The 26838-nt window shown below is 44.4% G+C and overlaps 1 protein-coding gene across 3 annotated transcripts in view; it reads right to left on the bottom strand.

Annotated features, from left to right (window-relative positions):
• DNAH9 (dynein axonemal heavy chain 9) overlaps window positions 1-26838 on the bottom strand; it is a 285157-nt gene that overhangs the window by 80269 nt on the left and 178050 nt on the right. For all 3 annotated transcript variants that reach the window (XM_061391097.1, XM_061391100.1, XM_061391098.1), the window contains exons 46-49: window positions 19645-19787; window positions 18481-18642; window positions 18102-18335; window positions 4009-4269 (exon numbers count right to left, since the gene is read on the bottom strand). In XM_061391097.1, the coding sequence (XP_061247081.1) occupies window positions 4009-4269; window positions 18102-18335; window positions 18481-18642; window positions 19645-19787 (800 nt within the window). The remainder of the gene's footprint in view (window positions 1-4008; window positions 4270-18101; window positions 18336-18480; window positions 18643-19644; window positions 19788-26838) is intronic.

Raw genomic sequence — 26838 nt, 5'->3', positions numbered from 1 at the left:
GTAAGTTTACTGGATAAAGCGCATAGGAAATAAATAGAAAATTTCAAGTAACTCTGCAAGGAGAAAAAAAAAGAAGCCATGAAATTGTAAGCAAAACCATTCTTCAACTAGGGCAGGAAAAGCTATACTGGATTTGCTTCAGTTTAGCTATAAAAGTGAGATAAAACTGCCAAAGCAGAGACTTAAAATGTGCAGGGACTTACTACTATGCTCTGATTTACAGGTGTTCTTTATGTATTAACTAAAGCTTCATTGTTAACTTTGAAAATGATGAGAAAATAGGAATGCGGTCCTTAAATACCAGAGTCCTGTGGATGCGAAAAAATTTGAGGATACTCAAGGGGTCCCTGTGTTCGTGAAGAAACATCTCCCCTGTTCTGTGTGGTACAATCTGATCCATTCTACTTCTCTGAGCAGGGGGTGGGGGCTGGGAGAAATGGGTGAAGGTGGTTCAAAAGGTACAAACTTCCAGGTTTAAAATAAATAAGTCCTGGGGATGTAGTGTATAGCTAACTGTGTTGTATATTTGAAAGTTGCTAAGAGAGTAAATCTTAAAAGAAGAGCAAACAAAACACGAGAAAAAATTGCAACTATGCACGGTGATACATGCTAACCAGACTTAGTGTGGTGATCACTTCACCATATATTTGTATATACCGAATTGTTATGTTGTACACTTGAAGCTAAGATAACATTACATGTCATTGTGAGGGATGAAGAAGTTCAGCGGCTGGTGCGTGAGGCTCCGCAGCTCGTTTGAAGACAGTACCCATCCTGTTCTCTGGCACACAGTGGTTGCTGTTTAGTTCGGTAAGTTGTGTCCAACTCGCTGAGTTGTGTCCAGCTCTAAGCTGCAGTCCACGTGACCCCATGGACTGCAGCTGGCCAGGCTCTTCTGTCCATGGGATTGTCCAGGCAAGAATACTGGAGCAAGTTGCCATTTTCTCCTCCAGGGGATCTTCCTGACCCAGGGACAGAATCCTCATCTCCTACATTGGCAGGTGGATTCTTTACCGTTGAGCTACCATACATAGTAGGCATTCATTAAAAATGATTTTCATGGGCTTTGCTGGTGGCTCAGTGGTAAGAAACCCGCCTGTCAATGAAGGAGATGGGTTCAGTCCCTAATCCAGGAAGATCCCACACGTTGGGCAGCAGCTAAGCCCATGAGCCCCAGCAACTGAGCCTGTGCTCTAGAGCCCAGGAACCACAGCTACTGAGTCTGCCTGCCCTAGAGCCTGTGCTCCGCAACAAGAGAAGCCACCGCAGTGAGAAACCTGCCTACCACTACCAGAGAAGCCTGAGAAGAAATGAAGACCCGGCATGGACTAAAATAAACAAACAAATAAAATTATTAAGAAAACTTCATTCCTTTAGAAACATGAGTTTCACTTTCTTTGTGGCAGAGGTATCTAGTACTCAAACCCAGTGCTTTTTTCTCAATCCGATCCCGTCACTTTCATGAGTTACACCTCTATGTGTTCATTTCTACCAGCAAAGGTCACCTAACTAATCAGCCATAAAATTAACCAAGAGTATTCAGGGGTTTTCACTGTTTTCAGCCTGTGGAAACAGAAGAGATAACACTGTTATAAAGACATCATCGACTACAGCAAACTGAGTGGCTGCCATCTGTTAGCTATTAATACTTTTCATGCGTTATCTAACTGAATCCTTACAACAACCTGTTGTTGCTGTCCAGTTGCTCAGTCACGTCCGACTCTTTGCGGCCCCATGGACTGCAGCACGCCAGGCTTCGCTGTCCTTCACAGCCTGATGGGGACTATATTACTACCACCTCTTCTTTACAGGTGAGGAAACAGAGACTCAAAGACCATAAAGTCATTCCTAGGGTCACACACAGTAAATAGTCCAGCCAGAATTTGGACTCAGCTCATCTTAGAACATATAATCTGTGTCAAAAAATCTTATGAAAGACGTTCATCTTCTTGGCAAGAAGTGATTCACATTGTTGTCTGGCAGAAACCAATACAACACTGTAGAGCAATTTTCCTCCAGTGAAAATAGAAAGAGCTTCAAGAAGAAAGAAAAGCTTTCAGGCTGAGAAGTGGTGGCATAATTGGGTTACACCTCCACTCCCCAGCCTATCCATAATTTCTAAAATTTTCCTGGAGAAATCTTGTGTTTTCTATGAATGTGAGGTAGAGGCCCACTTAAGGATTGTATAGGTCCTTCCTTTTAGGGACCTCCCACCACACATCATAAAAACACCAAAATGCACTCATATCTCACATTTAATACAATTTATACATAACTATACATCACAGGATTTTCCAATGTCCTCAGTTAGTCTCAGATGTGCTGAGGACCTAAGCCAAGGGATGCTACCTTCCAAAGCAAGGTGTGCGTTGGTTACACAGAATCCATAAAGGAAAGCTTCAGAGGGACTTTCCTGGTGGTCCAGTGGCTAAGACTCCACACTCCCAAAGCAGGGGAACCTGGGTTCGGTTCCTGGTGAGGGGCCTAGATCCCAAATGCTGCAATTAAGAGTTCAATGTTGCAGCTAGGGCTTCCCTGGTGACTCAGTGGTCACCAGGAGACCACTGAGAGAGCTTAAATGCAACTTGAATGACACTGGACTGGGGTTCTAACTTATAGAAATCTACAGGGTGCAAATGGCAGGCTAGTCCCCTGGCAGTGGAACTTGGGGGGTGTTTCCTACATGGGTGGCCAACACTCTCAGATTCCATCTGGAAGAAAGAGGCACAGGTGTTGCCTGTGGAGCAGAGGTGAGCTGCTGGCATGGCCCACCTGGCATGGGCTCTCTGAGACCTTGACCAAATGGCCCCTGTGAAGGGGCAAGTGAGTATCTAGACTCTCAGCAGAAAGAGGAACCGGTGGAGGGTCTGCAAAGAGATGATGTGAGCTTCCAAGTAAACATCAGCTTTCCTCTGTGATACCAATTCCTGATAACCTGAGTCTGTCTGCCCTGCTTTCCATCTTCCTCCCTCAGCCTCTCAGCCCCGGGCATCCAAATGGGAAAGAAAGTTAATGCGAAAACTATAAAAGGAAGAAGTACTAACCACAGGCACCTCTCAACACACAGAGTATCTTTAAAGGGAGCCAAAATAAAACTCCCAATGAACACATCTCAAGAGTCATGCTTGTTCCAGTAAAAGGTCATGTGTATGAGCTGAATTTAGTTGACACGCAGTTACATGTTGTCAACAACTGAGGACTTGCCAAGTTTGATTTTGTAGATTTTTTTCTCTTACTTTGGAGACATCTTACTTTAGTCTCATACCTTAAACACTTTCATAGGGCCTTACAAGGCCTGCATGCATGTGTTAGTCATGTCCAACTCTGTTCTACCCCATGGACTGTAGCCTGCCAGGCTCCTCTGTCCATGGGATTCTCCAGGTAAGAATACTGGAGTAGGGTGCCATGCCCCAGGAGATCTTCCCAATCCAGGGATCAAACTGAAGTCTCTTACATGTCCTGCATTGGGGTGGGTTCTTTACCACTAGCGCCAACTGGGAAGCTTTGACCCAAGGTTTGAACCCAGCTCTCCTGCATTACAGGCAGATTCTTTACCACCTGAGCCACCAGGGAAGCCCATAAGAGGCCTATGTGTCCTATAGCACAGAAGAAGTAAAATGACCATGGACTGCATAGCCATAAGGTCTCTGGGCTTGCATTTTGAAGATGTGAGTTCAAGTCTGGCTCTAACATTGAGGTTTGTGACTCTGGGCTCTGGCTTTCTCATCCGTGAAGTGAGGAGGCTGGACAGTTGGCCCCTCCTGTCCCGACAAGTTTGGGACTCACACCTCTGGGATTTCACTGGCAGCCTGTGCAGCCTGACATATGTTCAGCGTATGTAAACGTATGCCTGCTCAATGAATAAGCCAGTGGCAGCTGGTCCCAGCCCAGCCCTCTGGACTGTGCCCTTGTGTCCCTCGGAACGCCAGCGTGGTGGGCTGCCTTTGGGTCGGAGGAGAGGCTGCTCCTCCCCAGAGGGATAAGCAAGCACACACACGTTCCTCCTACCTTGTTGAGGGTGTTGAGGGCCGCCTGGGCTGCTGTGAGCGCTGGCTCTGCCTTGGCCAGGTCTTCTTCACAGTCCTTTTGCTTCTGCTGCACCTCCAGCATGATGAGGGCCACCTTCCGCTCCTCCTCATCGGCAATGGCTTTCTCTCTGCTCACCTTGTCCGACTCCACGCCCACCACCTGAATCAGCTTGTCGGCATCTTCATTCTTCTGCCTCAGCTCCACTTCCTGGGTGGCCAGCTTGGCTTTCAGCTCATCCACCTGCAGCAGAAAAGTGGCAGGTTTTTTCCGATGGAACCATGGTGGGGTCTGACCCTGCAGGGCAGGGAAGAACACCAGCTCCTGATGCAAAGGTGCAAAGCTGAGCTCTCAGCTGGGACCAAGCTCCCTGACCTGGGAAAGAAAAGGTGCCCTGGCCACCCTCTTCCTCTCTCCTCTGCAGCAAATGTGGTGGAAGATTCTAAGCAATGGAGGCTGTGAACTTTCTTTTTCCTTGATGCCTAAATGACACAGCTGGCTTTTCACTGACGTTGGTGTCTGTGTCTTGTAAAAACCTCACAGGCCTAATATAACACTTTGCACATAGTAGGGCTTTAATAAGCAACAATTATCCTTTAATTGAATTTGGCCAGTCTGGAATGCACTGAGGATTTAGCAAACTATAAAAACTGAGTGTCCACTGGGTATCATGTAAGATGGAATATACGAACAGACAGTGGCCAGACCATAAAAGCAGAACTCTGACCTAGAACCTACAACAACCTGCCCAGGAGACCAGCCCATTATCTACAGCAACCAGCTGAGAAAGCCAGCCTGCCACAAGTCAGACTGAAATGGAACAGGACCCTGTGTCCTTGCCCCTGCAATGTCCTCAGCCTGCCTCTTGTTGGTGGAAAAACTAGCCAAAAATAAATTCAATCAGAGAAGTGAGAACATGCACTAACAAAGGAAAACAGCTGAGGGAAACCAAATAATAATAACGTAGTCATTAAACATATTCAAGAACATTTGGTTCCTCCTCAAGGGCTACAGATAATATTCTGAGCCATATCCTGTGTAGATACAGAAACCCCTACCAGGTGAAGAAGTCAACTATATAACGACCAGACTGTAGCCATGACGTAAGCTGCCATAATTCTGAGAACTGGCCTCAAGGAAATGGGAATGAACTGACCTTGGAATTGAATACCTAATAATGATGACCAATTTCAAGTTGACTGTCAGAGCTGTGCTGTTTCTGCATGTAGCCCTCTTCCTCAGTCTACAAAACCTCTTGCCCACTGACTTACCGGGTGGGGGAGTCAGCCCTTGGACATATATCCGCTCTCCCCACCAGCTTCTAGCATCCAAATTTAGCAGATTTTCCTTTCCATCAACCTGACCTCTTTATTGGCTTTTGAGCAGCCAGCGACTGGACCTTGGTTTGGCAACAAGTCTACTGTCTAAGTAACAGTCCATGAAGACAGGCAATAACCTCTATAAGAATCAGTTCAAAATGGCCAGGACTTGATTAATAACTGACAACTTTCTTAATTTTATCCCAATGAAGGACCAGAAATGAGAGAAATTCAAACACCCACCCCTAAACAAGATGCCCAGCTTCTGATCTGCCCTCCTCTGCCTCCCAATGGCCGACAGCCTCCATCTGGGAATGCTTTTCTTCCAACTATTTAGCTTTCCCATTCCTCTGCCTGCTTTTGTGTCTCTTGTTATTGTTGCTCAGTCGCTAAATCGTGTCTGACTCTTTGTGACCCCATGGACTGTAGCTTGCCAGGCTCCTCGGTCCATGAGATTTCCCAGGCAAGAATACTGGAGTGGGTTGCCATTTCCTTCTCCAGGAGATCTTCCCAACCCAGGGACTGAACTTGTGTCTCCTGCATTGTCAGGCAGAGTCTTCACTGCTGAGCCACCAGGGAGACCTGTTACTGTCTCTACCAAAGCGCAAATGATGGCGGCTGACTGCCCTGCTAGAGTGAGCTCTGAATAAAGAGCCTTTGCTCGTCCTCCTTTAGTTGGACTTCATCTATTCCCACAGTCCTTTCAAGAAGTAGATGACCAGGCTGAAGTGCAACAGCATGGATTCCGATGGTCCAGACCAGCTGCGTTCTCCGCCCACCTCTATGTCCATGTGCATCTGGGGACGATGCTGGAGTGGTGGGAACACTGGCTCCTAGGAATCCTATGTTCCCAGTCAGCTGGGAAGAGGTGAATGGCTTTCTATGTGCTCAGTAGGGGGTGATGGTTCTCAGAATGTGGTCCTCAGATCCCAGGAGGTGGTACCCAGCATCAGCACCACCTGGGAAATGCAAAGTTTGGGGCTTCCCCAGTGGTCCAGTGGTAAAGAACCCACCTGTCACAGCACGGGACATGGGTCCCATCCCTGATCCAGGAGAAGCCCACATGCTCGGAGCCACTAAACCTGTGTGCCGCAACCACAGAGCCCATGTGCTGCAACTACTGAGGCCCACGTGCCCTGGAGCCTGTGCTCTGCAACAAGAGGAGCTACCACGATGAGAAGCCCGCTCACTGCAGCTAGAGAAAGCCCACATGTAGCAGTGAAGACCCAGCACAGCCAATAAATAAATAAATAAAATCTTGAAAAAAAAGGGATCAAGTTCTCTGGTCCACTCTGGACCTACTGAATTAGAAATTCTGGTGGTGGGGCCCTGCAATCTGTGTTTTAATAGGTCCTCTGGGTGAATCTGATGCCCACCTAGGTTTGAGAATCACTGGCCTAACTCAAGGCCTGTTCGTATGCAAAGAGAAGACTCAGATCTGTTTATTTCTGGAAAGTAAAAAAAAAAAAAAAAAGTCAATTGTATTTGCAATATGGCGGATAAACTTTACATTCCAGGATGACCCCTTGTCTCTCATTTTTCTGAAGTCTATTTTATGCAACCACCAAAGATTACTTCAGAGCTCCTAGAACATGTCAAACAGATTCAAGTGCTGCAAAAATAAAACGGGGGCTTAGACGTTGCTGATAATTCCCTTTTCGTGGCAGATCAAAAGAAAAGAAAATGAAGGCAGAAGAAAAAAAGAACGTGCTTTAATTTTGTGTATTCATAGAAATCGGAGACTTTGCTTAACCTCAGATGGAGGCCTGCTCCCTAGAACGGGTCCTGTATTCTTGTGTTGGAAGGTTAATCCCTTTCCCTCTCCCATTGTTCAGCTGCAGAGTAATTTCTACAAGGACAAAGATGCAATTGTAAATCAAAATGATTGAACCACGTAATCACTCCAGTCAGCAAACACACCAGCAACTTTGTGTTCCTTTCCAAATCTTGGGAGATTTGAGAAAATTGAAGTGGGTCTTTTTTGTTGTTGTTATTGTTGTTTGTTTTATGGCTTGCAGATTTGCCTTATGACCTCAGGCCCCGGGTAAGTAATCACCAGTGCTGTGGATGGAAGCTTTATAACTCTTAAGCTGTGACACGGAGTGACACGAGGGGCCAGCCAGCCAGAAAGAAGTCGGCTGTAGCTGCTCAGTCACTCAGTCGCGTCCAGCTCTTTGCGACCCCACTGACTGAAGCCCACCAGGCTCCTCTGTCCGTGGGGTTTCCCAGGCAAGAATACTGGAGTGGGTGGCCATTTCCTATTCCAGGGGATCTTCCTGATCCAGGGATTGAACCCATGTCTCCTGTGTCTCCTGCACTGGCAGGCAGGTTCTTTACCACCGAGCCACCTGGGAAGCTCATCAGATGTAGGCTACCAACAAGGCAGAACTCAGGGTCATCTGATGGCTCTTCTTCAGTAGAACAGGACATTGAAGTAAGTGACTTAAATATTTTCTCTTCCCTTTCCTCCTTATTCATAGCATTCGGGCTGCACTCTGGGTTTCCTGTCACCTAGACACTCCCACACTTGGATAGGAAGATCAAGAGGGGAGGTGTTACCAACACTGATGAGACCCTCTCCCCACGAGTATCGACCATCGATGCTGACTCTTGGAGGTGGGGGGACGCTGACTGAGTCCAGCAAGGGTAAGATGGTGGTGGGAGACCCTCCCTTCTTCAAGGTCCAGGCACATGATTCAGAGAGGTTCACAGAGAGGTCCCCAGAGCTCCAGAAGGTGGAGAAGGAATCCAGAATAATCAGTCACAAATAACACTCCATCGAAAGTTGGAGGCCTAGAGATAGCTTCCTTCTTGACTCAGAATCCATGGAGTCACCAAACACTTTCTCTTTTTTATCAAAATTAAGATTTAATGATTTACATAACTTAATTCTGGGGCTATACTGGCTTCAGATACAGCTTCATCCTAGAACACAGACGACACCATGTCTCTCAACATCATTGTACTTTAAAGTGAATACACTTTTAGTCAGTGACTCCCGTCAGGATGGCAAGGTGATGGCCAAGAACTTGGGATTATATCCTCATACCTCCAACCACAGAAAGTAAAGGAAGAAAAGAATCTTAGAATTAGTATCAGTATGCCTGAGTCAGTCACTTGAGGTCATGGGTCCATACCTGAAAGATACTCAAGACCAAATGTCTCTGAGACCTATGCCTACGTTACAAATCCAATCCTAGAGCCAGGGATGAAGTCAAAACTTCCAACAGTTTCTGATGTGAAATTGGACTTCAAGCGGGCTTTCCTCTTAGATACAGATGTTTTCTGTCTAGAGTAGACATCTGTTAGGTTTGCCTGCCTAACAATAATAATTATATAACAACTAATAATAATATAAAAACTATGTTCTGGTAACACAACTTGGTTTTCTTTTAGAGACCTTGCCTTTTAAGTCCTTGTATTTTGGGTGGGGCTGACTTCGATGGTTGTCATGGATCCTGGCTTGGCCAATGAAAGGGTCCACATTATAGATTGGCTCAATATGGGCAAACCAAAGCCTTAAAAAGCTCTCTCAGAGCCAGCCCAGGAACTGGGCTGAAAATACTGGAAAAGAAGGAAAGCAAGGACTTCCCTGACAGTCCAGTGGTTAAGAATCCACCTTCCAATGCAGGGGACAAGGGTTTGATCCCTGGTCAGGGAACTAAGACCCCACATGCCTCTGAGAAACTAAGCCAGCCCACCACAACTAGAGAAGCCTGAGAGCAGCAACAAACACCCAGAGCAGCCAAAAAATACAATAAATAAGGAGCAAAACAGACAGAATACTTGTCTGAGGTTTCAGAGCCATGGGGATTGCCTGCCTGAACAAGGACATCTGGTGAACATCTAACTCCAGTCCTATCCATGTTAAACCCTATCCCTCGCTTTTCAGGGATATGAATTCATCCACTCCTTTTTATTTTGTTTTGTCTAATCAACTTCAGTTGGATTTTGGTTAGTTGCCATCAAAAGGGTTCTGATAAACATCTAATGTAATCTCAAAATTTTCTTTCCTATTCTCCCTCCCTCCCCTCCTTCACTTTCCACTTTTTTTCTTTTCATTGGGTGAATTTGAGTTAGTTTTCTTTTTCACTTGCAAACAAAAACGTCTTGACAAATACATCATCATAAATGTTAACTGTCAACTCCAGGTGACAGTTATTGAGGTTATTTTAAACCCCAGGATAAATTGAATTTAAAAGTTTCCAAGTTATACATATACATGTATTCATTCTCCCCCAAACTCCCCTCTCATCCAGGCTGCCACATAACACCGAGCAGAGTTCCCTGTGTTACACAGTAGGTCCTTGTAGGTTACCCATTTTAAATATAGCTGGGTGTACAAGACCATCCGAAACTCCCTAACTATCCTTTCCCCTATCCTTCATGCTGGCAACTGGCTGAGTCTCTTTACTGTTCACCTAAAACTATCACACATTGTTAATCAGGTATACTGTAATATAAAATAAAAAGTTAAATAAAATATTTTAAAAAAATAAAGGTTTCCAGGTAGATAGATTTGTGGATTAAATCCAACAGTCCCTTTTTCTCGTGATCGCACCTGAGTTAAACACAGAATTGAGGTTGTTAGTGAGAGGAGTGAGACCCCAGGCAGGGCGGGGGGCTCTGATTGTGTCAAGACAGGGAACTGACTGCCCTCCAAAGACCGAGTTTTTAACATGATATGACCAACTCAACCTGAAATGCAAGGTTAAGAGGTTTCTACTCTTAAAGGAAAAAAGATGGATCCAGGGCCAAGTTAAATTCAGCTACTGAAAAAGAAAGTTATATTCTGACTAGCTGAGTCAAAGCATGAAATTACAAGTCTAAAGTCTGTTTAACTTTAGGTTACCACCCAATTGTTAATTATTGTCATTACTACTACTTCTAATACTACTCGTTGCTGTTGAGTCATTAAGCTGTGTCTGATTCTTTGCAACCGCATGGACTGTAGTCCACCAGGTTCCTCTGTCCAAGGGGCTTTTCAGGCAAGAATACTGGAATTGGTTGCAATTTCCTTCTCCAGGGGATCTTCCTGACCCAGGGGTTGAACTGTCTCCTACACTGGCAGGTGGGTTCTTTCCACTGAGTCACCTGGGAAGTAACTGCTAAACAAATCTGGAAATCTGCCTGAGTCCAAGCTGTGAGATCCATTTAGCTTACTCCTACCAGATTATATGCACCAAAAGCTGTAATAATCAAGCAGAAGATACTATAGAATATATTAATAATTAAAGTCATCATTCTTTTACCAAGATTATGGTGAGATATACTTCAGTCCTTTTCTATCAAAGGAATAGTTCCAGATGAAGGGTTTATATCAGAGTTAGGCACCTCAGATCATTCCATTCAAAAGACCCATTCGCCATCCCCTCTCTGTTTGTAGGTGATTTTTGAACCTGTTCATTCATTTGCCTATCTATCAATCTACTTATCTATCATCTACCTAGCTATTCATTTATAGATCACCTACTCTGTGCCAATAAATCTTGATTTCTACCCTTGATGGACTAATAGCAGTATTTCACGTGTATGCAAGAGAAGAAACATAAGAATGAATTCATGACAGTGTAAATCAACCATACTTCAATTTTTTAAAAAAGGATGAAGAATTCAAGGGACATAGAGAAGGGAAGGTACACTGCTCAGAGCTTAGAGAGGGCTTGTGGGCAGGCGGGTAGGAAACTTTTTTAGGTCCTGACACTGATAAGTTGACAAGGTAGGGACATATGTGAAGACACAGAGATGTGAACAAGCCATGGAGAGAGAGAGAGAGAGAGAACTATTTGGGGAGAACTTCAAATAGTGCTGTTGGACTTCAGGGTGCAGTGTGATCAAAAAGAGGAAGAAGAGAATGGAGTTATAAGCAATTTTAAAAGTTCCGGAAAAGTTTAGAGAATCTGAATGGCCATGTCTAAGATCATTAAGGCTTACTCAAGTGAATACTCAGACTTGAGGTTTGAACAAAGATGATCACTTCTCTTGCACACATCGTGAAATACTGCTGTTAGTCCTTCTAAGAGCAGGACACAGGTTGGTCTGAAGCTGTGCTGCCTAGTTTGGCAGCCACCAGCCACACGTGGTTAATAACCACTTAAAACGTAGTTTAAAATATAACATTCTACTTGGTCTCTCTGCTTAGTCTCTCTGACTGTATTCTTGCAGCATTCCAGGCAGAAAGCATTTAAAACATGGCTTGTGTCAACTGAGATGCCCTGTAAGTGTAATTGTATACATGAACTTTTAAAGCCTTATAGAAAAAAAAGGGAAAATATTTTATGAGCAATTTTTTTAAACAACATTTTTCTTACATTGATTACATGTTAAAATGATAATATTTTGAATATACTGGGTTAAATAAAATGCTATTAAATTATGTGATATTATATACTATTAAATATATGATTAAAATAAAATAAAATCCACTTCTTTTATACTTTTTTTGATGCAGCTACTAGAAAATTCAAATTTGGACTTCTTTGGGGGGCTGTATTGCACAGCTTGTGGGATCTTAGTTCCCCAACCAGGAGTTGGACCCTGGGCCCACAACAGTGAAAGCACTGAGTCTTAACCACTGGACCATCAGGGAATTCCCTAGAAAATTTAGATTTGTGACTATGACTTGCAGGCTATTTCTATTGGGTAGTGCTGGTATAGAGTGCTGCCAGAATGCAGTTAGGGAGACTAGGTAGAATGTTATTAATTCATTAAACAAATATTTACTGAGTACCTGCTCCATCCAGGCACTGTTTTAGGTGCTTGGAATACATCAGCAAACAAAACAGACAAGGATCCCTTTTCTTATAGAGCTTGAATCCAACAGGTGGAGACAGACAGCAAAATATAAACATAAGTAAACCATATAATATGTTGTTGCTGTTGTTTAGTCACTAAGTTGTATCCGACTCTTTGTGACCCCATAGACTGCAGCCTGCCAGGCTCCTCTTTCCATAATTTCCCAGGTAAGAATCCTGCCATTTCCTTTTCCAGGGGATCTTCCTGACCCAGGGATTAAATCTGTGTCTCTTGCATTGGCGGGGAGATTCTTTACCACTGAGCCACCAGGGAAGCCCATGGAACATGTTTGTTGTTGTTTAGTCGCTAAGTTGTGTCTGTTTATTTGCGACCCCATGGACTCTAACCTACCAGGCTTCTGCGTCCATGGGATTTCCCAGGCAAGATACTGGAGTGGGTTGCCGTTTGGGTAAATCCTATGGGGGAAAGGTACAGTAGAGCAGAATAAGGGGCTCAGGAATGGTGTGGGGGCTGCAATTTTAAATGAGATCATAGGGTAGGACTCCTTGAGAAGGTGACATTGAAATAAAGAACTGAAGCAGATGAGAGACGAAGCCTTGGGGATGTTAGAGGGAAGAGCATTCCAGGGAGGGGAACAGCTGGTGCCACGGCCTGGAATGTCTGAGGAAAGGACAGAGACGCAGCGAGGTTTAAGGGGGCATGCCTCGGGGACGGGGCAGTAGGAGATGAGATCGGAAGAGTTAACAGGACAGGGCTGGGAAGGAGACTCAGTGTAAAGAGGGAAGTAGGGGCTATTTCAGGCTGTGGAGCGGAAAAGTGACATATCTATGCTTTAAATTGATCGCGCTGGGACTTCCGTGGTGGTCCAGTGGCTGAGAATCTGTCTGCTAATGCAGGTGACACGGGTTCGATCCCTGGTCTAGGAAGATTCCACATGCCGCAGGGCAGCTAAGCCAAGGTGCCACAACTAATGAGCATGCATTCTAGAGCCTAGGAGCTGCAGCTACCGAGCCTGCATGCCCGAGAGCCCGTGTCCCACGATGAGAGAAGACACCGCAGTGAGGGGCCAAGCACCCCAACTAGAGAGTCGCCCCTACTCACTGAAACTAGAGAAAGCTCGCATGCAGCAACGAAGACCCAATGCAGCCAAAAATAAACAAATAAATAAATCGATCACTCTGGCTGCTCAGCTGATGACAGACTATTAGAGGGAAGCAGACAAACTAGTGAAAGGGTATCGTGGCTGCCCAGGAGAAAAGGTGTCAGTGGCTCAGAGCAGGGTGGTAGCAAGAGGTGCAAGGCAACGGCATTCTGGGCGTCTCTGCAGCTAGAGCCAACTGTGATTTTCTGATGCGCCAGATGTGGATAGTGAGAGAAAGAGAGACGTGAGCAGGGTCGGGGGTGACTTTGAAGACTTTGGCTGAAACGAGAGGATGTGGGTGAAGTGGGTTTGGGGTGGGTAAGAGACCTGAAGGTTCAGTTTATTGAAATAATCCAGGTAAGACGTGTCTAAATAGGGGACACAGTGAAAGGCATGCCCCTGAGAGGTACTTGGAAAATCTGCAGAAGCTGTTAAGGCTTAAATGTGGGCAGTGAAGGAAGAGGAGGTGTATAAAATAACACTGCAGTTTCTGGGCTAGGTAACTGGGTAGATAGACATATTATTCATTGAAGCAGAGAAAATAGAAGGAGAAGAACAGACAGGGGAGGACATGGGAGGATGCCAGGACATGGGAGGACTCCCCACTGATGGTGGGCAGAGAGAGCTGGATTCACCTAATGGTATAATCAGGCCTCTTCATATTAAAGAGACTGCTTAAAGCAGGAGAACAGACTGTCTTTATCATCTGCTCAGACACCCAGGGTTGGTACAAGACAGAACACTGGGTGCTGCTCTGTGAACGTCCCATTGATGGTTCCCCAGCAACGGTCTTTTGTGTAGAATGATCAGCAATTCCCAGAGGAGAGATGGGTGTTTTGCAGAACAGGGGTGAGTGGGGATACAGGATGTTCTGAGGGCACTGTAGGTGGGGCGGGGGGAGACAGGAAGAGGAAGAGGTGAGACATGGCGAAACAAATCTGGTAGTACTGCATTCTGGGAGTCTATCTTACTCTGTTTTCTAGAGGCTCAGAGATGGAGAGAATAACAAAGTAACTGGGGTGAGAAGACGCTACCTTACTGCAACAAAGGTATGACCAAGTAAGCTGCTGGGGACACTGTGTACCTCAAGCTGCTTTGAACTGTAGCTCTAAGAAGGAGTTTTGGTTACAAGAACATAGTAGAAAGAGAGTAGCATTGCAGATAATTGTCACATACCATTTGTTGACAAACACTGAGTTTGAATAGATCTCATCATGCCTGGAGGTAAACAAAGGGGTAAGAAGGTCTTCACGTAAATACAGAACAAGGGAAGGAATAGCATCTAGAAGACTAAGAGGAACAATGCAACTGAAAAACGACCCATGACTGGATTTAGAGAAGACATCAAGAAAGCTGTTTGGCATCATCAGTAGAATGGTTCCTGTGATAGACGGTTGCAGAAAAATAGGCTGAAATACAAAAGCAATGTTAGGAAGGGGAAAGGATGAGATGAGGAAGGTCTGTGGGGATACTGAAAATGTAATAGCATAATTAAAGTCTTCACTGGAGGCGTAAGAAGCAGAAGCAATATTGCCCACAATTAGATTAGTATCATTGAGGATAAACTTCCTAGAATGTAGAGGAAAAGGCCAAAGGGAAGGAAAGCAATGAGGGAGAAGCCAATAGACATGAAGTGCAAAGAACCCATCCACTTCATCACTGCTCCTGCAGGAAAGGCCTGACCAGATGAGCGAAACCTCATCACAGGAGGAAAATTTCCTGAACAGAAAAATCCTGTGTGTATAGATTGCAAGGGCTGACTGCATCCCACTGAATAAACTGTAATCCTTTAGATGTATTGTGTATATGAATCAAGAAAGTGAAGTGGAAGGCTTCCCTGGTGGCTCAGTGGTTAAGAATCCACCTGAAAATGCAGGGGACACAGGTTTGATCCCTGGTCTGAGAAGATCTCATGTGCCTTAGAGCAACTAAGCCTGTGCGACACAACTACTGAGCCTGAGCTCTGGAGCCCTCACTCTGCAACAAGAGAAGCCATGGCAGTGAGAAGCCCATGCATCACAATTAGAGAAAGCCTGTGCACAGCAATGAAGACCCAGTGCAACCAAAAATAAATAGATAAATAAGTACAAATTTAAAAATAAAAATGAAAAAAGTTAAAAAAAAATTAAGAAAAGAAAAAAAAAAGTGGAGAAAAAGGACAAGTCAGGAGGAAGTTCAACAGAGCTATTCTGAAGGCAGAGTTCTAAAAAAAATGACAGTAAATGAAAGACTCAGAAATCTGCAGAAACATGCCATGCTCAAGAATTAAATTGATTACAATGCTAGTTTAATTGTGAAAATGCATGAAATTCCACCACCTTAATGAGAGGCTGGGTCTGCTGCTGGTAAACAGAGAACAAAGAAGGGCCATCAAGGGCCCAGCAGTATCTGATGGGTATGAGCAGGGCAGAGGAGGTGCCCGAGTCCTCCACAGTTCTCCAACAGTAAAGTAACTGAAATGGACTTGTTCCATTTGGAAGAGTAAGTAGAAAAATAAAACAAGGACAGGATGACAGGGGCCTTCTTCCGAGGTGTAACCACTTAGGAGCGTAGAGGAACATGCATGACATGAGACAGGGTTTGTTTAAGGAATTCGGTTCCAAAGGCTCTTTGACAGAGAACATCGTAAGATGCAAGAAATCAAAGAAAACTGGCCCAACCCTGCAAGCACTGCTCCCAGCCATTCAACTGTTTGGATTTTTGAAGATGAAGAGACTGTGGGTAGGAGACTAAAAGAAAGTAGAGGAAAACGAACATGTGATAAAGGAAAAAAGGGAGTATTTCCAGGGATTTTGGTATCTGTGAGAGGGAACCTCCCAAACTGAAGCTGAGGGTGTGTACTTCCACCAAGAGCGAGCTCAGCCCGGGCTCATGGTGAGGCAGGAAAGACAGGACCAGGCATTTAGGCAGAGTCAGTGTCACCTGGAGAAGACTCTTGAGAGTCCCTCGGGCTGCAAGGAGATCAAACCAGTCAATCCTAAAGGAAATCAACCCTGAATACTCACTGGAAGGACTGATGCTGAAGCTGAAACTCCAACACTTTGGTGACCTGATGTGAAGAACCAGCTCATTGGAAAAGACCCTGATGCTGGGAAAGACTGAGGGCAGGAGGAGAAGGGGATGGCAGAGGATGAGATGGTTGGATGGCATCACTGACTCAATGGACATGAGTTTGAGCAAACTCCGGGAGATAGTGAAGGACAGGGAAGCCTGGTGTGCTGCGGTCCATGGGGTCACAAAGAGTCGGGCACAGCCTAGCGACTGAACAACAACAACATCACCTCTTTGTTTTGCTTTTAACGAGGCCATGATGCTTGGAGAAGTGGCATCTAAAACAGAAACCTTGGAGCATCTGAGCAAGGAAATCGACCATGAAAACTGTGGCTGCTGCTAAGTCACTTCAGTCGTGTCTGACTCTGTGTGACCCCATAGACGGCAGCCCATCAGGCTTCCCCGGTCCCTGGGATTCTCCAGGCAAGAACACTGGAGTGGGTTGCCATTTCCTTCTCCAGTGCATGAAAGTGAAAAGTGAAAGTGAAGTCGCTCAGTCATGTCCGACCCTCAGCGACCCCATGGACTGCAGCCTACCGGGCTTCTCCGTCCATGGGATTTTCCAGGCAAGAGTACTGGAGTGGGGTGCCATTGTGTTCTCCTGAAAACTGTGGAACACATGCAAATAAAAATGTAGGACAAGAATAAAGAAGCAGACATGGAGAATGGATTTGTGGACTCAGTAGGGGATGAATTTGTGGACACAGTGGGGGACACAGGAGAGTCTGGGACGAATTGAGAGAGTAGCATTGACGTGTAACCACTACCATGTGTGAAACAGATAGCTAGTGGGAAGCTGCTGTCTAGCACAGGGGGCTCAGTTCGGTGCCCTGTGATGATCTGAGGGCTGGGATGGGGGCTGGAGTGGGAGGGAAGTTCAAGAAGGAGGAGGTATATGTATACATACAGCTGATTCACATCATTGTACAGCAAGAACTAACATGACATTGTAAAGCAATTATATTCCAATAAAAACACACACAGGTTGCTGATGACCCTGTACGACCTTCTATGTGTGGTGCTTGACTAGTACGTAGAAGTGAAGGGAAAGCATCTCTTTGAATGCAGGCATAGTGACTTCAGGAGTTGAATGGACAGGACCATGGTAGCTGATGCCACCTGGTGCAATCCAGGCCACTCCTCGACCTTCCCCCAACGACTGTTCCACCCCTAATCAGAGAGACCCCACTTAGTCAAAGGGTTAAAAATAAAAGGGGGATCAACAAACCCTGCGGTGTACCCCTCACTCTGAGCATGCCTGAACTCTTATTTGAGTGTGTAGCTTCTGCTTCTGCCCCGAACAAACTGCTTCTTCGTTCTCTTTGCTCCTCAGTGTGTGTACGTGTTCTGCCTTTGTGTTCCTAGACCAGATTCTTTTGGATGAGTTGAACCAGAGTTTGGGGCTTCCCAGGTGGTGCTAGTGGTACAGAACCTGCTTGCCAATGCAGGAGACATAAGGGACGCAGGTTTGCTCCCTGGGTCAGGAAGATCCCCTGGAGGAGGGTACAGCAAGCTACTCACTCCAGGATTCTTGCCTGGAGAATCCCATGGACAGAGGAGCCTGGCAGGCTACAGTCCATAGGGTCGAAAAGAGACACAACTGAAGAGACTTAGCACACAGAACAAGAGCTTGGACTTTTGATAAAGCTTTTCGGGCACCACAGGCACTGTTCTGATGACGCTGGAGCCTCTGGAGAACCGTGCGTGGTCTTCAGAGCGTGACTGTGATCTCTGTCCTCTGGGAAGGGGCTGCCCTTCCTTCCCTCCGAGCCCGCTGTGGACAGGAGGACTGGAAGGACGCTGCTTACCTGGGCAGAGGTGCTGTGGAGCTTCAGCAACCCGTTCTCCAGCCGCTCCATCTTGGACCTGAGCTCCCTCCCATTCCTGCGCAGCAGGCTCTGGTAGAGTCTGATGAACTCCAGGAATGATTTGGGCGTTGTGTAGTTGTAGCGCTGCTCGTTGCTCAGATAGGACTGGGAGGTGTGGTTGACACTTGTGTGGACGAAAGCCATGAACTCACTAACTGATGGCTTGACTGTGGCCTAGAATCAAATGGCAGGGAATAAAGAGGTCACCTGGCCATGCTGATGGCAGGAGACTGCCCACTTGGCTCAATGGGCCGGATGGGGGACCCCTCACTCCCTGAGATGGAGAGGAGCATGAGGGGTGTCTCCTCTGCCCTCTCACCTCAACGCCTTCCGTGTTCTGCAGGAAGCGGAGGCTGACAGACTCCAGGGCCTGTTTTGGCCACTCGTGGAACCAGACGATGGCCGTGCAGTTCACGATGGCGGGGAACTTCCTGCTGCGGACCCTCAGGTTGGGCCCCACTGGGGAGAAGCAGAGAGTCACCTGAGAAGGCAGAAAGATGGGGAGAACCCAGAAGGTACTTAGAGAGAGATCCACACAGCCTTGGATTGTTTATTTCCCAGGACATTAGGAGCCATATCAACAGAGACAATATCTGTAAACTCTCAGCAGCCTTTCTAGCCAAGGGATTAGGAATATTGGGACTCAGCAATCCCCATTCCTGGGTACATAACCTGAGCAAACTGTAATTGAAAAAGACACATGCACTCCAATATTCACTGAAGCCATATTTATAATAACCAGGAATGGAAGCAACCTAGACATCCATCAACAGATGAATGGATAAAGAAGATGCGGTACACATATACAATGGGAGGTTGCTCAGCCATAAAAAAGGAAATTGAGTCATTTATAGTGATGTGGGTGGACCTACTAGAGTCTGTCATTCAGAGTGAAGTAAGTCAGAAAGAGAAAAACAAATATTGTGTATTAAAGCATATATGTGGAATCTAAAAAAATGGTACTGAGGAGCCTGTGTGCTGGGCAGGAAGAGAGATGCAGACATAGAGAATGGACACATGGAGCCAGCAGGGGAAGGAGAGGAGGCGACAGAACGGGAGAGTAGCACTGATACATATCCACACCATGCATAAAACGGAGAGCTGGGGGAAGCTGCTGTCTAGCACAGGGAGCTCAGCTCTGTGCTCTGTGATGCTCGAGGGCTGCGATGGGGGGTGGAGTGGGAGGGACGCTCAAGAAGGGAGAGGTATATGTATACATACAGTTGGTTCACTTCATTGTACAGCAGGAACTAACACTGGAAAGCAATTACACTCCAATCTAAAATTATTTAGCAAAAAGGAATGCTGGGAAGCAGCAGGTGAGAAGGGCATCCTCACACAGGTGCTTGGGATCAGAGGGAACTGCATCTCCGTCCCCCCAACTCCCAAGGTGGCCAATAAGGACTGCTGTGTCCAACATGTCCACAGAGGCTCCTGGGAGTCATCTCTTGTCCTCTGCACCCTGAGCAGCAGACCCTCGTACCTTCAGCTGCCGTCGGACTCGCTCTATGAAAAACTTCCAGCAATTTTCTCTATTGTCAACCAGACCTTGGCTCTTGACCTCATTTCTCACGTTGCTTATGATGTTTTCAACCTCATCATCAGAGTAGAGATCTGGGATCTCTCCTAGGAAGAGTCGGAGCACAGATGCCTAATTATTATTATTATTGTTATTTTTTTTTACCGGGTTGGCTAAGTTCTGAAAAGTAGATAAACTAGTGTTATTAGTGAGGCAGTATATAATGGACAAATATTTTTAAAGAATCTGAACTTAATATATAAAGATAAATGTATGATGATCAATTAGAAATGCAATTAGAATTGTTTCAATTAGAATTTCAATTAGAAATGTTTATCTTTGAAATGCCAGGATGGTTAAGAAAAATCTGTGAGAAAAATTTACTGCATTAATGGATTAAAGAAGTAAAATAATACAATCATCAAAAAAGTTGCACAGAATTTCTGAAAACTTAGTTTGTTAGCAAACTATAAATAAATGAGATTTCTTTTAACTGGATCATAGGTATCTATAGCAGAACCAAAGCAAACATCACATGTGTCTACTAGTGAAATACTAAAATATATTTTTTTGAATCAAGAACAAGACAAGGGGGACTTCCTGGTAGTCCAGTGATTAAGACTCTGTGATTGCAAAGATCAAGCCCAGGCTTGATCCCTAGTCAGAGAACTAAGATTCCACACGCCATTCAGTGCAGTAAATAAATAAATAAATAAATTCTCACTATAGTCCTATAAAGTAGATAGTTTAAAAAAAGAGAAAACAAGACAAGCATGACTTGTCTTGTTTTCTAAGCTATTCATGTTTTCTAATCAACATTATACAAAGGTCCTAGGTTTTGTCTTCTTGGGCTCCAAAATCACTGCAAATGGGGACTGTAGTCATGAAATGAAAAGACGCTTGCCCTTGGAAGAAAAGCTATGACAAACTTAGACAGCATATTAAAAAACAGAGACCTTACTTTGCCCACAAAGGTCCATATAGCCAAAGCTATGGTTTTTCCAGTAGTCATCTCTAGATGTGAGAGTTGGACCATAAAGAAGGCTGAATGCTGAAGAACTGATGCTTTTGAACTGTGGTGTTGGAGAAGACTCTTGAGAGCCCCTTGGACTGCAAGGAGATCCAGCCAGTCCATCCTAGAGGAAATCAATCCTGAATATTCATTGGAAGGACTGATGCTGAAACTGAAACTCCAATACTTTGGCTACCTGATGCGAAGAGCTGACTCATTAGAAAAGACCCTGATGCTGGGAAAGATTGAGGGCAAGAGGAGAAGGAGGTGATAGAGGATGAGATGGTTGGATGGCATCATGGATTCAATAGACATGAGTTTGACATGGTGAAGGACAGGGAAGCCTGGCATGCTGCAGTCCCTGGGATCACAAACAGTAGGACACGACTGAGCAACTGAACATCACAGGCTAAAAGTCAAGGAAAACAAATAAACTGTATACAGATAGTTAAGGAAACAATAAAGCTATTATCATCAAAATATAAGTTTCCATATAGAAAATCGAAGAGAATATACACATAACAGAACTCATTAGTGTGTTAAACAAAAGCTTGCTGGATACAAAATCAACATTGAAAATAAAACGGCACTTCTGTGCTTTAGCATATAAAAAAGTTATTTTAAAAGTTACTTTAGAATACCAACAACAATCATAAGACAGGCAATAATAAATAAAGTATGCAAAATCTTGATGTGAAAACTGTAACATACTACTCAAGGGCATAAATAAAACCCAAAACAAATGTAGTGTTAATGAGTGGATGACTCAGTATTACCAATATCATAAAGATGCAATTCCAAAATAAATAAATGGGTTTCTTATCATCCTGACAATCATATTCTAAAATTTATATGGAAGAGCAAAGGGTAAAGAGCAGCAAAGATAGTTGTGAAGAACAGGATGGAGGGATTTATTTGTTCTATCAGAAATTGTTTCCTTATAAAGCTATGTTAGGCCTTCCCTGGTGACTCAGCAGTAAAGACTGCCTGCAACGAAGGAGACCCAGGTCTGATCCCTGGGTTGGGAAGATCCCCTGGAGGAGGCCATGGCAACCCACTCTAGTCCTACTGCCTAGAGAATCCCATGGACAGAGAAGCCTGGCAGGCTATAGTTCATGGGGTCATAGAGAGTCAGACACGACTGAAGCAGCAGCAAAGTAATGTTAGTTAAAAACGTGAAATTGGTTCTTGGGTAAATAAATAGAACTGTGAGTGAATCACTTAGAAATGGACCCAGATGTAAACAGGAAATTTATATTCAAAATCAGTATGCTGAAAATGGATGAGCAGATCCATAAGCATGTTAGGATAACTCAATACTAATAACAAAAAATAAAATTAGAATACTGTGCAAAAATACATGCTGGGTGGATTAAAGACATGAATATGAAGTAGTAGTATTTTAAAGATGAAACACAAAAGATTATTTTTATGGTGTTGGCTAGGATGCGATTTCTGAAGCAGTACGAAAAGCATGAAACATAAAAAGACTGTTTTGCAACATTTAAAACTAAATCAGCATGACAAAGGTCAGGAGCAGACTTCGAAAAGATATTTACCAACTGTATAATGAACAAAGGTATCCAGAAAATACAGAGGCCTCCCACAAATCCATGAGAAAAAGAAAGCCCCAAAGAGCACACTACATAAAAAGGCAAGGAACAAGATGAATGGCCAATAGACACTTGAAAAGATGCTCCAGTGTCACATGTGGGAAGTGAAAGGACAAGACTGAGATTCCACTTCATACTCCCGGGCAAAAACTGGTGTGTCAGGTGAACCAACTTTCCGCGAGGTTGGGAAGAAACAGCTATCTGTGTGGAAAGTAAATTTGTACAACTACACTGGAGGGCAGCTGGCAATTTTTTTTTTTTTTAATTTTCTCAGCCTCACCTCCGGGCATGTAGGACCCTAGTTCCCCGCTGTTGTTGAATTGCTAAGTCCTGTCAGACTCTACAACCCCAGGGACTGTAGCCCACCAGGCGCCTCAGTCCATGGGATTGCCCAGGCAAGAATACTGGAGTGGGATTTCCATTTCCTTCTCCAGGGGATCTTCCCAGACCAGGGATCAAACCCGTGTCTCTTACTGTCTCCTGAATTGGCAGGGGGACAGGGGGATTCTTTACCAAAGAGTCACCAGGGAAGCCTCTCTAAGTGATGGAAATTATGAATATTTGCCACCGATGCAGCTGCACTTCCTTGAACTGATGTATCTGGAGGGAACTCATGCCAACTTTTTAACAAATTTCTGGTCTTTAGAGTCTGACAAACACGAATCCAGCCAGGAGTTGGGTAGTAGTTTATACTAATTAAGCTTAATTATTTAAATGGGAAAAATGAAAAAAAAAATTATCATGAAAATGATCATTTACTTTCTTCCCTTAATTGGACAAATTTGATTTAATTTCCATTCATTAAGATATTTCATAGCATGCATATAAAATAACCAGTGCTATAACTTGTCAAAATCGAGGTCTTATTAGTGGAATAATCCATTTCAGCCTGATTTGATAAAAATATGGGGTGAGAGAAAACTGCTAGAGAAATGAAATGATACTTAGCATGTGTTGGGAGTTAAGGGGACTTCCCAAGATGTGCGATACAGGAGACATTAAGAGACTCAGGTTCGATCCCTGGGTCAGGAAGATCCCCTGGAGGAGAACATGGCAACTCATTCCACCATTCTTGCCTGGAGAATCCCACGGACGGAGGAGGCTGGTAGGCTACAGTCCATAGGGTCTCAAAGGATTGGATACAACTGAAGGGACCGAGCACACACGTGCGAGAGCTGAGGAGCCCAGGAAAGTTTTAAAAAGAGAAATACTTCAATGGAAACGATGTGAGTGTACTCCTACTTTCGGGGCTGACTGCCTGCAGTGGTCTGGATTTCTTTCTCCTTTGTTCCTCTGAGAGTCTGCATTTTCTTATCTGTAAATGTGTTATATAGTCCTCCAGTGAGAACTTGGATTCCCTTTGGTGTGCATTCTTCACCTTTCTATTATTTAACATAGGTAAAATTTATGTCCTTTGGTGTTTTGTGGATAACATGCTGCGTATTTTAAAAAGTTATTTATTTTTGGCTATGCTGGGTCTTCACTGCAGCGCACGGGCTTTCTCTAGGTACAGGGAGCAGGGGCTCCTCTCCAGTTTCAGTGCCGGGCTTCTCACTGCAGTGGCTTCTCTTGCTGTGGAGCTCTAGGTGCATGGGCTGCAGTAGCTGTGGTGCATGGGCTTAGCTACCCTTCAGCATGTGGGATCTTCCCTGAGCAGGGATCAAACCTGTGTCCCCTGCATTGCAAGGTGGATTCTTAGCCACTGAGCCATTAGGAAAGCCCTTCACGTTGGGTATTGAGGCGGTAAACTATGATTTATAGGCCAAATCTGACCCTCTGTCTCTGCCCTCAAGCTGGGCATGGTTTTTACAATTTTTAATGGTTGATAAAATTAAAATAATAATGTTTAATGACATGAAAATTACATGATGTTCAAATTTTACTGTCCATAAATAAAGTTTTATTGGTCACAGCCATACTCCTTCATTTATATATTGTCTATGGCTATTTTCCCACTACAATGACAGAGCCGAGTATTTGTGACAGAGGCCATATGGTCTGCAAAGCTGAGAATGTTAACCTTCTGACCCTTTATAGAAAACGTGTTTCTCTAAGGCTCACCCAGGTTTATGTGATACGTTTTTTTAAAAATTTATTTTATTGACGTGTAGTTGATTCACAATGCTGTGTTAGTTCCTGTTGTATAGCAAAGTGTTCAGCTATACATATACATACTTTCTTTCATATTCTCTTCAATTATGGCTTATTTCAGGATATTGAATATGGTTCTCTGCGCTGTACAGTAGGATCTTGTTATCGATTCTGTGTATAATAGTTTCCATCTGCTAATTCCAAATTCCTAGTCCATCCCTCCCCTTGCCTCCCCCCTGACAGCCAGTCTGTTCTCTATGTCTGTGGGTCTGGTTTTGTTTCGGAGATTAAGTTCATTTGTATTCTGTGATACCTTTAAGTGCCAAAATATTGAAAACACTCAGGCCATTGTCACGTGATTCCCAAAATCCCTTAAGAAGAGCACCAGATGGAATCGAGCACCTCTGAATTGGGAGCAAAGTTTGCGTTTTCAGGCTTGTTCCTCCAATTTCTCCTGACAACATTCCTGTCACTTACTGTGCGACGTAGGTAGTCATGCTGAAAGCAGGAGACTGAACTGCCAGAGGGGATTTTGTGATGTCAACAGAGGCAGAGGCTATTTAAATATTTGAAAAGTTTCCTCCTGAGACCTAAAGTTGGGAAGCCTTATTTCTGCCGCCAAGCGCAGAAAGGCTCCATGCGGTCATTAACATGTCCCGATATTTTGCAAGTCAGACTCATCATCATTTTTGTGTGGTCTAGAGAGCCCACAACTGCTCTGGGGGGAGGAGATCCTGATAGTTTAAGATGGATCTTGTCTGGAGCTTGGTGATAAAAAAAGGGCAAAGCTGAGGGTTATTCTCTGTGAACCAGTCAACTTTGCACTGGCTTAAGGTCTTTGACCCCACCCAGGAATAATATTTTTCAAAACATTTCCCTGGTTTCAAGAGAGAAAAAATAGGGGGTGTGGTGACTGTCTCAGGACCCTTGGCCCTCTGTTCTACGTGGCTGGAAACTTTCTCAAAGCACATGTCCAAAAATAATACCTAGGGATTTCCCTGGTGGTCCAGTGGTTAAGAATCTGTGCTTCCAATGCAGAAGACATGTTGGATGGGGAACTAAGATTCTACATGCTACAGGACAACTAAAATTTAGCAGAGCCAAAAAATAAAAAGTAATACATAACATGGCACACCATCCTTCTGATATTATACACTGTCGTTCAATAATACCCCTTGAATGCTAATTATGGGCCAGGAGTTCTGCTCAGAACTGACAATATAAATGATGACAATAACAATCTTTACAGAGGGTTATAATTACACCAGCCATCTTTTACTTCCTAAGTTGAGTGGTAAGTATTTAATCCTTATATTTTGTATCTCTGGATTATTTCATAACAAAAAGTGCACCAATAGCAGACATCACAGTCTCTGCCTTTCATAAGTTTGCAATGTCGGTGCAATACAGTGGTGGTGTGTGCAACCACCGAGTGCCAGGGAAACACACAAGGATGTTTCTCGTTCTCGAGGTGACAGTGGATTAGTGAAGATTTCCCAGAGAGATATTAGAACACCCAAGGTAAGTCTTGTACTATGGGTAGAAGTTAATCTAGACAAAGAAGGAGAAGGGCACGAGGTTCAAAAGGAACAGTGTGAGTCAGTAAGGATGTCAGGGTACAGTAGAGTATGTTATTTCAAGGAGGTAGGAACTGCTACATTATAAGGGGCAGGTAAGCCAGCAAGGAAGGAAGGAAGCAGGTCAAAGGCAGATTTGTTTTGTTTTGCCTTTCTGTACAAGACAGCTTATCCTGCATTCACTTAGGAATTAATGAAGGAATTATGGTTTAAACAGACCTTTTTGGAAGCAGCAAGGAGAATGAATTGTAGTGGAGCTCCCTGGGATGAAGGGAGGTGAGTTAAGAAGTGTCTTCAATGTAAGCTTTTATATATAGGATGGATAAATAAGGTCTTGTTGTATAGCACAGGCGATTCCCAGGTGGCTCAGTGGTAAAGAAACTGCCTGCCACTGCAGGAGGTGCAGGAGATACTGGTTCAATCCCCGGGTCAGGAAGAGAAAATGGCAACCCACTCCAATATTCTAGCAGGAAAAATGCAGGGATAGAGGAGCCTAGTGGGCTACAGTTCATGGGGTTGCAAAGAGTCAGACATGACTGAGCATGCACACACACACTCACTGTGTAGCACAGAGAACTGTATTCAGTATCCTGTGATTAATGATAATGGAAGAATATAATATATATATATATGAAAAAATGTATATATATCTAGATCGCTAATTACCGCTGTACAGTGGTTACTAACACAACATCGTAAATCAACTATTCTGTTGTTTGTTGTTGAGTTGCTAACTCGTGTCTGACTTTTTTGAGACCCTGTGGACTGTAGCCTGCCAGGCTCCTCTGTCCGTGGGGTTTCCCAGGCAAGAATACTGGAGTGGGTAGCCCTTTCTCCCTCCAGGGCATCTTCCCAACCCAGGAAG

The sequence above is a fragment of the Bos javanicus genome, chromosome 19 (assembly GCF_032452875.1).
Source record: "Bos javanicus breed banteng chromosome 19, ARS-OSU_banteng_1.0, whole genome shotgun sequence".
Taxonomy (NCBI): Eukaryota; Metazoa; Chordata; class Mammalia; order Artiodactyla; family Bovidae; genus Bos; species Bos javanicus.
This window is presented reverse-complemented; position numbering and strand designations above follow the sequence as displayed.